We start from the raw sequence: 12162 nt of genomic DNA, 5'->3' as shown, positions 1-12162 counted from the left end.
ATTTGGTTTTGATGTGACAAGTTAGCCAAGTCTGCTCCAGCGCAGGGAAACAGGCTGAGGGACCAGCAGACACACATACCTGGGGTTAACTCCGTTGTCCCCCCCTCCTGCTCTGAAAACTGAAACTTTGACAAGTTGACATCGACACCACTGACCATGTCATGTGTGTGTTTGTGTGCGTGCTCTGCTGACCGCTTCATGTATTACTGCAGTAACCAGGTCAAGTAAAGCAGGAGGCAGCTCTGGGTCACGCTGCTCATGTGTTTCTGCACACATGAACATGTATACAGTGTGTACATGTGTGTGTGTGTGTGTGCGTGTGCGTGTGTGAGTGTGTGTATTCCCACTGTGTATCGGGACGTACCCTCAGGTGGTTTCAACAACTGATTTCAACGACTGATCAAAATTATTGATCAGTCATCGGATTCCCACATTGTGTGTATCCGTGACAATGGTGGGGAATAAAACACTTCCTCATATATTATATTATGTGATGGTCACCATGGAAACACACCCAAGGGGTACCTACCACACACTGATAATAATGTTTGGCCTAGATACTCATCCCCAACCAATAACAGGGGGAATGTATTTCTGTGTGTGTATGTGTTTGTGTGTGTGTGTGTGTGTGCGCATTTCAGTGGCTAATGTAAACCAGCATTCGAACACACCACAGTGACAGAGAGAGGGAGAGAGAGAGAGAGAGTGAAAAATGCATGAAATGAGTCTGTGGAGCAGAAAGAGTCTTGCATGAGTTACACGAGACAGTAAGTGTGAGGAGGATGAGATGAGCTGGAAGAAGAAGGAAAACGAATGAGAGTGGGAGTAGAAACACACGGCTAGAGAGACTCAATAACAACCGATTACGATCAACGCACACACACTCACACACACACACACATGGACACACACGAACACGATCATACACAAAGAGCTTCAACAATGTGTTTCTCTTGGCAGGGAGAGTAAGATATTGTCAAAGAAAGGTCTTTGTCAGTGTTTGTGTGGCTGAATGTGCCCTAATCACAGCTCTTGAGTTCTTGTGTGCTGCTGACCATTCACTCCAACTTCCGGGGATGAAATATTTTTGGCACACAAGAAGAAAAAAAAAAACAAGAGGAAAAGAAATGCCTCAGGGTTTGCCTCCATCATGAACGCCCGTCGCCATGACCTTGACCTTTAACTATCAAAATCTGTTCAGTCCATCCTTCAGTCTGAGTGGATTTCAGTGTTAGATTTGGATGTCTGAATGAATTGTATTCGTATGAGGTGACGGTGACCTTTGACCTTCTCGAATCCCAGTGAACATTTGTTTCCTATTTTTAAGAAAGTCCCACAAGTTGTTCCTGAGATGTTTGGTTAAAGAGAACTGGACAGGCGTCGTGTGCATCTGAGAGGACCGTGATCCTGACCTTGACCTCTCAAATGACCTCTGGTTGATTCTTGAGTCCAAGTGGACGCTTGTGCCAAATGCGAAGCTCCTCAATCGGTTCCTGATATCATGTTAACAATAATAAGACGGACAAACGGGCAACATGAAAACATGGACGTGTCCAGCCCGCGGGGAGGCATGAAAAACAACAACAACAAAAAAATCCTGTAACTTTTTAGCCACTTGGGGGCAGCACTGATATTTTGGGCTAGTTAGGAAAGTTGCTAATTTAAACGTACAACTATGTCTAACAGAGAGCGACACTTTAGCCTCAGTACAATAGGAGACACTTAATTAAGCACAACAGGTACAAGTCAGTAGTAAATCTGTTTTAAAGGTGAAAGTGCGAGGAGATCAGCACAGCAAGGGCTCTCGGGTCTACAAGAGGTTCTTGAATATAGAGAGGCTCAGCTCTAATAGCATCTGGCGGCCCGTTCCACTATGGGGAAGCCAAGAGGAACCTGAGATTGACTGGCAAGTCGTATTTGAATAATCCTGCTTGAGCGTGTTCTCACCGTTCGTCCAAGCAAATCAAGCAATTACAGAGAACCTTGCAATTGATGTGTGTTTCTGTCCCCCTGGTGAATATCAGTCCATTATTCATTCATTCATTCATTCATTCATTCCATTGGCTGGCGCCAGGCATGGGCTGAATGCCAGAAAGAGATTGGACTCTATCTCGAACAGAATTTAATTATATCTAGGAATTAAAAAAACATGTTGTTGATCTTGTTTACTTGCTATATCACAATCACTTTAGATATTGTTTATTTTTTACATTCTAGATTAGGTTAATGTGACCGGCTTTGATCTCTGTCTTTCATTCCTTCTTATTTTATCCCGCGGGCGTCTTCTCCTTGTTTGTTTTTCAATGATACATTTATTTTTGTCGTTTTTTTGTTTTTTTGGTCTCTACATATCTGTCACGCCGCAGCGTCTCATTGTTGCAGTGCTGGAAGTTGTTGCACCCACATTTCACTGCTTCTGTCCGTGTGCAATGATGCATGTGATAAATAAACTACTTGGACTTCAAGTAAAGCTCCAACACTGGACTCAAAACCAACACACGTCGACATCATCAGACATTAAAATTTCACTTCATGTGGATGTTAATAATAAGATATTACAAAAACCCTGGATTATAGTTAATCCGACTTAAAAGTGACAGAGTATTGACATCCGCTGTTGGCAGTGTTCCTCTTCATCAAGTTCATATTGACGGTGTATTTTGGTTCACCTGAGGTCGCAGCCTACGTTCAACCCGGTATTAAAACTTAAAAATGTTGACGGTCAGTTGGGTGGCTGCTCGGCTGTTTTTGAACTCCTCAGCGGCTACGTGCACCTCTATTTCCAACAATTTGCTACTGAGTGACTCTGCCTGCTATTTTGGGCTCGAGCAGGTAACGTAGAGTGGGTTTTTTGTATTTATTATTTCAGTGAAAGCAGCAGCCTGTTCGGTGGCTGTATGAGAGCAGCCAGTGACCCAAAACAGGGAAGTTGCAGTCAGAGAGCGAAGCACTGAGCTAAAACACCGCGAGGCTGAGGAGAACTGCAGAGTCGGGTGATGGCTTTCAGTAGAATCATCATCACCATGGACTTTCATTTACCTTTAATGTGTGAAATATCTATTATGGCTGTTTTGTTGAGGCAAAAGTCAAGTCTCAAGAACAGTGTGAGAGTTCCGCCATAGATTCTTCAAGCTGGGGCTGGAGGGACGAAGCCGTTTTGTTTTTTTTCCCCTCTTAAATATAGCCCTTCATTTTGGGTTGTTGATGATGGTGAGGGGATTTCTGTCTGTCACTACTGTCAGAAATAATTCTCGTTCTCATTAAACCATCCAGTGACCGCTGATGCCCTGTAGCATCTGCATCTCTCTTCTTGTTTACTTGCTTTCCCATTAAGTCGTCCCATAAAAGTGTCTCAACACTCACCCAGAACTCGGCCCCCCCCCGCTGTCGTCTTTAGCAGAGGGGTGTTCGATCGGACCGTTAGTTTGATTCCCACTGAAACACCTCGACAGTTATTTTAGTGGGTTTCTCACAATTGTTGTGAGGACATTGTGTGCTGCACACCTGGCCCTTCCTTCTGCTTTATCATGATGACATTTATGAGTGAAATATCTCCTCAGCTGTGGATGCACCATGAAACAGGCTCAGCTTTGTTGAGCCAGCACAGCCGAACACGGCTACTGCACAGAGGACGAATCCATGAATTCTAGATAACAACACGGTTGTAAATCAATCACAATCCAGACGCCCAACAATCTTTTTGCCGGCTGTTCTAACCAAGTAGGCTTTATATTCTAAATCTTTGCTTTCCTGGTTGTAAGGAGCATTACAGCCTCGTGCAGTCGCTGCGTGCTGGGGTTGTTTCATGTTTCCTGTCCAATGGAGCATAAACAACATCTTTAGAAAATGATTTTGAGGCCATATTTAACAAATTAGCAGAACATTTAAGACCTGTGAGCTGTTTGCTAAGGACTGCACTGAACAGCCAGTTTGAGTTGCCAACATGGGGTCCAGGGACCACCAGCAGGGTCTCGAGGGAGTTGGCAAGGAATTAGCTTTAGCTCTATTTCAAGAGGTTGGAGATGTCTGCTGTCTCAAGAAAGATTTTATTTCTGATATAGAAATGAATAATTACTCAGGGGTGGCATGGCTCGGAGGTAGAGTGGCCATCTACCAACTGTGGGGTCGCTGGTTCAATCCTCACTTCCCCCGGTGACCGCATCCAAGTGTCCTTGAACAAGTTACTGAGCCCCTAATTGCTCCTGATGGCCCTGTGACGGACTGGCGACCCGTCCAGGGTGAGCCCCGCCTCTCGCCCAATGTCAGCTGGGATAGGCTCCACCCCCCTCCCCCACAACCCTTAACGGATAAGCGGTACAGAAAATGGATGGATGGATGAATTGTTGCTCGTGTTAGCAATACACAAGTGCAAATGCGAGGTTGTTGTACTTCTACTCCACTGTATTTTCGTAGTTTAGCAACTCAGTTACTCAGTTACATTTCATTGTTTTTTAAGTCAAAGATTTAACATGAAAATAATCCTCTATATCAAAATCCACCATACAAGATTAATAGTATCGATAACTCGTATGGAAGCTTTTTATGTCTGGTTACAGCAACGCGTCAGATAATTAAACCTAACGATTAAAGCGCTAACTACATTACAGATCAGCGGCTGGCTGTGGCAGTGTTGGAGCCCCAGGCCAGAGGTCTGATTGCTGTTCCCCAACCGTGACACCGAAATCACTTCACACATCGCTGGTCAAACTGAGTGTTGTAGCGTAGCTATCAAAAGGCAAAATCACTTCACACCTTTTGATGTGTGAAGTGATTTTGGAGACACTGTATAAGAGTGAAGTTATTGAATATTGTACATGTTGGACCAGTTTCTAAGCTGTACAAAGACACCAGGGTTAGAAAGAGCAGTGGTGGACAGCCCCCCCCCCCCCCCCCACCAAGAAGTACATTTACTTCAAGCCTGTACTTCAGCAAGATTGTCTAGTGTCTATTTTATTATTTCATCATGGAAACAACCACATGTTGTATTTTTTTCACTCATTTCTATGAAGGTTGTCCTTTCTGTTAAGCATGAAACTTTAAAGTCAGTTGATGATTTTTCTGTCTTTTTTTTTTTTTTTAATTACAGTTAGCCGTAAAATGTGTTCTTCATAGGAATAAAAACTGCAATCACTCTCAGACTCAGCCAGGTTTGATTTAAAAGCAGATTCCAGCTCGGTGAAGCACCGTACGTCCAGATGTGAGACAAGCCTGAGAGACGTCCTCTTTCAAAGCGGGGATAATGGTGATGGCAGATAATCACAATAATTCTGAGGCTGAGCACCCATGTCTGTATGTCTCCAGTCAATGTTAAAGATTTAAGAACTGAAAAACAATTTCAACTAATTATGTTGCATCTCTGCCTTCAAGAACGTGCTGTCAAACCTGAGAAAACACGTTGAACTGCAAGGCTCTGTAAATGCACGCTGAAAGATGAAATCTGAAAACAAGAGTATTGAGGAAAGCAAGCACAACAGTAAAAATCAGGCTTAACCTCCACTTCCAGTGGCGTAATCTTCCACCGGGAGAATCTGCACCTTGATGTAAGTTCTGGAGTTCTGTGCTTGGTCCATAACTGCCTGCTATGACTCATTGTTTCGTGTTCCTGATAATTTTGTCCATCTTTGACTCATTTTGCAGACGCAACTTCAAGGCCCGCCAACAGCCCTGCACGAACTATGATGTGCATTCTATCACGCATTGTTTACGTGTTATACGGGTTTATTCCATCATGTCGTCCACCTCCACAGCTCGTGAGGTGCAGTATCCTCGTCACTGTGATGAAAGAGCCGTATGTGTTGATAAAGTTTGTACGGTAACCAGCACCAACATGTCCTAAAGCCTAAAAGAGCACAGAAGACATTTAGCGCCCGAGGCGGCCGCCATGACACGGGCCGGCGCAGCCAACACAAATGTGTGTGTGTCATCAAATGATAAACATCCACATCATCAGTCAACAAACTCACATTATAGATGATTCATGGCTGTAATCTGTCACACATGAGAACGCTACATCACTAATAATAAACCCCGGTTATATAATGTCAGAGACTCATTCTGCACAAGTTGACATTTGCTGATTAATGAGGTCTTCATGTAGACATTTGACATACATACATTGACCTTTCACTATCAACTGGGGTATTTGACATGTACTACTGCTACTTTAACTGATCTGATAGGTTGTGATTTACCGCTGAGACGTTCTGGACCAATGTCCAGACCATGACCATGTCCTGTCATTCCTTGCTCCACAAATTCTGACATGAAATAAGCTCATTTCAAGGTATTGTGTTGTTGCACCTTCCAGTTTAGTGAATCACTTCAGCTTCTCTCCTATACATCCGTCCCACGTGTCTCTTGTATACATCTGCGTGGGGTGCTGCATGGCGAGATGACTGCCAGCACGAGACAGAGGGACATTGGGATGGGGCGAGGTGGAAGAGAGGGGAGAAGTCACATGCTCTGACACTTTCAGTTAGTGTCAAGTTATACAATATTAAGAAACTACCCAGTCAAAACTTTCAAAATAAAATGGTTGCTGGGAAATGAAGATTTATTTCAAAACTCTCACTGTCACCGTCTAAAGGCTACAGCAACACGTTTCCAGAGTAAACACAAGCAGTACTTTTTGCTGAGCTCTGCATTAACCTGGAAACGAACAGACAAAAGTTCATGAAAGCAGACGGGCACATGGAAGATGATAATAAAACCCCACTAGAAAATCCATGCCTGTCTGGTCATAATGCAGCCTCACTGGATGTGATATATCTGCTAACGAAGGCTTCAGCAAACAGATGCGGTGCAGCTAAAAGTTGATTTTGCACACCAATCAAATTGTCATCATCAAGAGACATAAGCTGCAAAACCTGATGCGTGAAAAGTGGAAATTGTTGCTGTAAAAACAAGTTAAAGAGACAATTTCTTCCACTATGTGTGTTGATAAAAGTAAATGATTTCAGAGTCATACCCCACCCCTCCACCGTCATTCACCGAAACTCATCACCTCTCATCGTTTCTGGTTAATCCTTCCATCATTCAGGTTGACAGAAAAACCTCTTTCGCTTCTCTATCAGTCTGACCTGTCAGTGCAGGGCGCGACACATCATTAATGTCATTAATCTTGTTTCATCAAGCATCAGGTACGCAGCACTCACGAAAGGTGCTGCTCCCAGGTTAAACGAGACATTCTGTGGAAATCCCTGATATCATTTTTACGTCTGGTTCCTTCACATTCGTCCCTACAAAAAAAACAAAACAGTCAATTCAACTCAGGTTGAATTACAGGAAATAACTGCCAACAAAACTGTCAAAACACTGGGTTCTCCTTGAGAGAACCTTTGCATTCATGGTCCAACTTCCCCCAGATTACATCTGCGGCAGTATAACACCGGTGCATGACGTTGAGATGAAGAACAGAAGTGCTGTTTTAACCTAAAACTAACATCCTGCAGTTTCATGAGGCTAGCCTGTGCAGTGGTGCTTCCGGGAGAAGACGATCTTATTTTGAAAGTAAAATCCGCGTGTCTCCGGTTTGCGCCTCTGCGTCTGGCTTGACGCAGCTCTCCCCGGTGCGCCTGAACTCCGGTACCTGACACCGCAGAGCGCGTCCAGCGGCAGAGGGACGCAGGAGCGCGGGGGAGCGCCCGGTCCTGAGTAACTTTACTTTCCCTTTTTATTTAAAACTTCTGCGCCACGTTCCTCTGTCATTTCTATGTCTTCATCATCCTCCCGGCTGGCTACTAACTGAGTTTGGATATCGACTGGGGGGGGTGGAGGAGGCAGAGGACCAGCGGGCGGCTCTCAGATGGAGCACCAAGGCTCCGGGAGCTCAGGGCGCACGGCGGACCCGGAGTGACAGACGCTGGTGGATGGACGCTGCTCCCCGGTAAGAACGGCAGGCAAAGTTTTTCTCATTTGTGTGATAATGTACTTTTTATATGCGCTACTGTCCCGGGCACTGCTCTGGGCGAACACCGGTGGCACAATGGAGAAGATCCAGACCTGAGGTGTCTTCAATGGCGATGTGTCAACCTCAGAAAGATGAAAGCTTTTGTATTTCACAGACAACTATAAAGTGCCTCTCGTTGTTTTGTGTCATGACTTACAGCGGGCCTGCCTGTTCACACATCCCATAACAAAATGCTGTTCCTGTTTTTATATATATTACATTTGATATCTCCACAGTTGGTAGAATTAAGAAGATTTCTTCCCCCCTCTGTGTCTTGTAGTCTCCCAGATGTCGTAAGCATGTTGCTGAATGATGTAACACCTAAAGTTAAGGATGATTCACTGGGGATGACATGCATTGTCTTAAATGGTTGTGATTGGTCTCAAGAGCAGCTCCTGCGTTCGAGGTGGGTGCGCAGGATGGGCTGAGAGGGTCTCACTGGTCGTACTGGAGGCTGGGCAGGATATGCTGATTTATTCTCCACATGGATCGGCTGTTAGTTTCTAAAACGTTGTGACAGGACTCATCGGCAGGTTCATAACTGGCACAGGAATGGATCTTTTTTTTCTCCCCCATTTTTCAGTGGTTAATTGATGCCCGCCCAACAGCCACAATTGAATCACAACAAAAAAGCCTTAAACTGGAGTGCTCACATAGTCCAGGCTGCATGCCCATCATGAAAACACACAGGGAAGCTGGATACTGGCAGATTCAATCTCATTATTTCCATCAAACACATTCACTCCTTTTATACTCCAAAACTTGCCTGCCAACTCTCCTGTAGGTGCCTACATGAGCTCAGGTTGCTCCAGACTTAATTTTTCCTTGATTCCTCTTCATGTTTGTCATTAAAATAATCCACCTTCTACTTCAATTCAACATCGGGATGTCTAGGAATCAGTAATGAGCTGTGGAAAAGGTTTTGCTGTGCTCGTGACAGAGCAGGACCGTGTCACATGATCTATTCCCCCCCCCCCCCCCCGCCAAACTCTACTGCATATTGCCCAATAGGCAGAAAATATGATGGGGGAAAAAAGAGACCAAATGTATAGCCTATGAATCTACCCTCCTCCTGATGGGGCTATTAATTTGAACTAATTCAATGTGACATTTCCTGCATGATATTCTAATGTTCCAAGAGAGTCCAGTCAGTACACATGAGGGATTCCTGCAGCTCACTGTGAATCATCTTTAAATGTAGCCGGGGGAAAATTATATACTGATATGAGTGCAAATATATTATAAAATGAAAGAATCAGAACTCTTGATACCTAAGCTTCATCATTTCATAATGAAATAGCCTTCTAAGCTACTTTCTCTTTGTATGACCAGATTGTTTAAAGCCAGTCAGGATTAAAAGAATTAGCAGTGATGCCCCGTTGTCATCAGAGTTGCACGGCTGTGGGATAATGACAAAGGGCTTTAAGTGCTTCTTGGTGGCTGCACTGCTTGTATTTGCACCTTTGCTCACGTCTATTAGGTCTCTGTTTAGATTTATGCAGATTTATGTTTCCTGCTCAGGACGGCTCGCTCTCAAATTTGCTCTTTGTTTCCCAGAACCACTGAGAGGGATTCGCTCTCTGGTTTTGCTTGAGGGTGAAGGGTTTCATCATATAGTGCCGTGCCAGTTTTTGTTTGGGGAGAGGCAGTGCCACTGAGGAAGCGCGCACGCGCACACACACACACACACACACACACACACACACACACACACACACACACACACACACACACACACTCACACGCTTCCCTGTGTTGCGGTGTCCTGAACAGTCTGCTGGTGCCTCTGCGCCTTCTCTTTAGGTTCAGGCTGTTCACAGCACGGCCATGACGGGCACCCAGGAGCCAGACCTGCATGAGCGGCACAGAGGACCAACGCAGGAGGAAGGGGATGAGGAGGAGGAGGGGGAGAAGGTGCATGTGTCAGTTGAGGGAGAGGAGAGGGAACAGGAGGGGGAGGAAGAGGAGGAGGAAGAGCTACCATATCCCTCTCTAGCGCCAGTGGTTCTTTTGGCTCTGACCCAAACCAGTCCGCCACGCTCCTGGTGCCTTCGAGTTGTTTGCCATCCATATCCTTCACCAGCAGGAGTCCACCTGAAGCCTCAAACCCATGTGTGTGTTTCTGTGTGTTGTCTGCTTATAACAGGAGAGAGTGTTTGTATTTCAGCTCTGTGTTTTCTCAGAGCTGTTGTCCCTGCACGGCACACAGCACCTAGATGTTTACTTTACATTTAAACACCAGGGAGTTGGGAGCAAGGTCACTCATGTATGTGTCTGCGTTTGGAGGACCTCAGGTATTTCCTCAGACCCATTAGCAGTGGGAAAAATGGCAAACATTTTTTTCTTGATTGGAGGTTTCCATAGTGACAAGCCCTAATGAATCTCCAGGGTTACAGCCGCCTGTCACTAGCATTGTTACTGGCCTCCAAATTGTAAAAAGAAAAACCCTCGTGTCAGCCACCAAAGCTGGTCATTCCTCTGTCTTCTCGCCTCACATTCTCCACCCGTCTCTCACTCTCTGTCTCAGCTTCTATCCATTCCTGCTGTAAACGTGAAGGTGTGACTGTGTGACTGTGACTGTGTGTGTGTGTGTGCACGTGCACGCGTGTGTGTTAGAAGCTATGAATACGCAGAAGCATGCATAAACGTCAGCAACACCACAGGGATTTTTGTCAAGGCTTTCCAAATTGAATATTTTTCCACTGCATTTTGACTGCAGGTGTGTGTGTCGGCTATTTTGCTGGTGCATGTGTGTGTCATTGTGTGGGTATTTGCCATCGTCAGCACTCAGTGTACTCTATAAAATATAAATACATAATTGCTGAATAAATAAAACGTACACCAAGAGAAAAAGTACAGTAAAACTACTAAAGAAAAACTACAAATGCCAAGCTCTAGTATAGCCTGCTGGGTTGTTACCATGGTCGCGACGCAGAACACTGTACCCTCACTGTGTCAGTGACAGGCTACAAACACACACACACACACACACACACACACACACACACACACACACACACACACACACACACACACACACACACACATTCACACACACATACACACAAGCAAGTGAATGCCCTCACAAAACGAGGGAATCTCCCACGGAGAGGCTCTTTAGAGGAATCACCTGGTTGCTTGGCAACAGCATCGCTCTGCCCTGATGGCCTGGTTACTTCCGCTTGCAGTATTTGTTTGTTTTTGTGTGTTTGCATGTCTGTCTGTCTTCGCCTCCATGCGCATTCAACACAGCTAATCCCATTTTATATTTATTCCTTATATTCATCGAAACTTAGAGTGTATGTGTGTGTATGCGTGTGTGTATGCGTGTGTGTGTGCGTGTGTGTCTCCCTCTCTCCAACTGTGTGTGTGTGTATACGTGTGTGTGTGTGCGTGTGTGTCTCCCTCTCTCCAACTGTGTATGAGTGATCTGCAGGGAGAGTAATGTGGATGGACGTTGTTGACAGGGACACTAATGTGAGCGCACTTGGAGGGTTGATGGGGGGCTAAGCAGTCCCCGAGAGCTCCAAGTCCTTTTTTTTCCTGAGATGACCCCTCCCTCCTCCCTGTTTTTCTGCACTCGGTACATATTACAAATTAATTTCCTATCCCCTTCCTTCCATTTCCTCCCTGTATGAAACACAGTCGTCCTCCTTTGTACCATGTTTACAAGATATAGAACGTCTCTCCACCCAACAGCACATCCGACAAATTTATTTGGAACAAAAACAAGATAGGCTTTTCCTATTATATAACACTCTCTCATATTCTCTCCAAGCTACACTGATTTCTATTATTTCCTCTTTCTTTTGAGGGGTGCGTGCGTGTGTGTGTGCGTGTGTGTGTGTTGGGGGGTTGTAAGGCTGTAAATGGGAAACAAGGTGACTACTTTGTGAAGTGCTGAGCTTTCCATGTTTCCGTCATCCTTTAATGTAACATATGACACACAGAAACACACGTGGTACACACACACACACACACACACACACACACGGCATAATTTATTCAGCAGTGCATGAAACATTCAGAGTGTTTCCCTTTGTTTAAAGACAAGAAAAGCTGATTCTGTCGCTCCTACAACTACCTTTCTCTGCCTGGCTTACTTCCTCCCCTCTCTTTCATCCCTCTCTTCTCTGCATCAAACTCATGCCCTCTTATTTATCTGTTTCAAATTGGGCTGAGGTGTATGGATGAGTGTATTGGGGGTGATAAAG

The 12162-nt window shown here is 45.0% G+C and overlaps 1 protein-coding gene across 1 annotated transcript in view; it reads left to right on the top strand.

The window, feature by feature from the left end:
- Positions 1-7574: 7574 nt before the first annotated feature.
- Positions 7575-12162, top strand: part of LOC147257770 (voltage-dependent T-type calcium channel subunit alpha-1H-like) — a 53223-nt gene continuing 48635 nt past the window's right edge. The window contains exons 1-2 of the mRNA XM_086211934.1: positions 7575-7885; positions 9752-10019. Of these exons, the coding sequence (XP_086068060.1) occupies positions 9776-10019 (244 nt within the window). The 5' untranslated portion in view covers positions 7575-7885; positions 9752-9775. The remainder of the gene's footprint in view (positions 7886-9751; positions 10020-12162) is intronic.

The sequence above is a fragment of the Aulostomus chinensis genome, chromosome 8 (assembly GCF_037954235.1).
Source record: "Aulostomus chinensis isolate RoL2024-O1b breed Wild chromosome 8, RoL_Achi_v1.0, whole genome shotgun sequence".
NCBI classification, from domain to species: Eukaryota; Metazoa; Chordata; class Actinopteri; order Syngnathiformes; family Aulostomidae; genus Aulostomus; species Aulostomus chinensis.
Note: the sequence above shows the minus strand (reverse complement) of the source record. Positions and strands in the feature narration are given on the sequence as shown.